The 1,345-nt window shown below is 39.9% G+C and overlaps 1 protein-coding gene across 1 annotated transcript; it reads right to left on the bottom strand.

The window, feature by feature from the left end:
- Nucleotides 1–231: 231 nt before the first annotated feature.
- Nucleotides 232–828, bottom strand: LOC129003492 (uncharacterized). The gene has a single exon (XM_054431787.1). It carries the CDS (start codon nt 826–828, stop codon nt 232–234), a length of 597 nt encoding a protein of 198 aa, XP_054287762.1.
- Nucleotides 829–1,345: the final 517 nt, after the last annotated feature.

Below are 1,345 nucleotides of genomic sequence, written 5' to 3'. Positions count from 1 at the left end.
ATAAGTTTTTATGGTGTATGTTAATTTGTAATTACTTGATAAGTTTAAGATTTTTTAAAGAGGGATATATTTTACTAGCAAAATACACGTAAACAAACAAATATATACTGTTGAATAATAAATATGGGTTCCGTGATATCTTAGAATGTTTTAATGATAAATCTGCACATACCATCTCTAGTGCATTAAACTAACCTCATCAACAGAAAGAAATCGTAAGTTCGGTTGCATTCAGGATGCTTCTGCATCCTGGCCTTTACCCGGCTGATGCGCGTCCTGCCAGTGCATTTTGTAATAGCTATCTGCATCCTGGCCTTTACCCGGCTGATGCGCGTCCTGCCAGTGCATTTTGTAATAGCTATCTGCATCCTGGCCTTTACCCGGCTGATGCGCGTCCTGCCAGTGCATTTTGTAATAGCTATCTGCATCCTGGCCTTTACCCGGCTGATGCGCGTCCTGCCAGTGCATTTTGTAATAGCTATCTGCATCCTGGCCTTTACCCGGCTGATGCGCGTCCTGCCAGTGCATTTTGTAATAGCTATCTGCATCCTGGCCTTTACCTGGCAGATGCGCGTCCTGCCAGTGCATTTTGTAATAGCTATCTGCATCCTGGCCTTTACCCGACTGATGCGCGTCCTGCCAGTGCATTTTGTAATAGCTATCTGCATCCTGGCCTTTACCTGGCAGATGCGCGTCCTGCCAGTGCATTTTGTAATAGCTATCTGCATCCTGGCCTTTACCCGGCTGATGCGCGTCCTGCCAGTGCATTTTGTAATAGCTATCTGCATCCTGGCCTTTACCTGGCAGATGCGCGTCCTGCCAGTGCATTTTGTAATAGGTATCAGTAGGCCCGTCCATGTATGTTTAGTAAACAAGGATTTCTTCATCCAAATGCAATGTTTTGACAACGACGGATACAAGCCGAAACATGTAAACAACCGTGTCATATTATAAAGTATATAAATCTATTTATCACGTTGATTTTTTTACCGTACCGTCTCGCACTTTGCTTTGCTTTGCTCAATGCAGAGAACTTGAGATCAATGGGAATGGGCAAAAGCAAGAAGTTAAACTATTGTTATTAAGATTTATTTTAATATAAAAAAATACTACATTGATGCCATCAGCAAAATGAGTAAAATACTGTTTGAGGTATATTAATAATTCGTATTTAATATACGAATAAATAGCATGCTTGAATATCATGAGGAAAATTACAATTTACACAACCCGTTAATTCAGAGTTTACCCGCTTTAAACAAGTTTTTTTCACATCATTTTTATTTTAAGGCTTACTGTACATTTTAACAACTTTAAAGAAATTATATTACAGGATCTTTATGTT

The sequence above is a fragment of the Macrosteles quadrilineatus genome, unplaced genomic scaffold, assembly GCF_028750875.1.
Source record: "Macrosteles quadrilineatus isolate MER2022 unplaced genomic scaffold, UCM_ALF_1.0 Scaffold_9__3_contigs__length_116548681, whole genome shotgun sequence".
NCBI classification, from domain to species: Eukaryota; Metazoa; Arthropoda; class Insecta; order Hemiptera; family Cicadellidae; genus Macrosteles; species Macrosteles quadrilineatus.
Note: the sequence above shows the minus strand (reverse complement) of the source record. Positions and strands in the feature narration are given on the sequence as shown.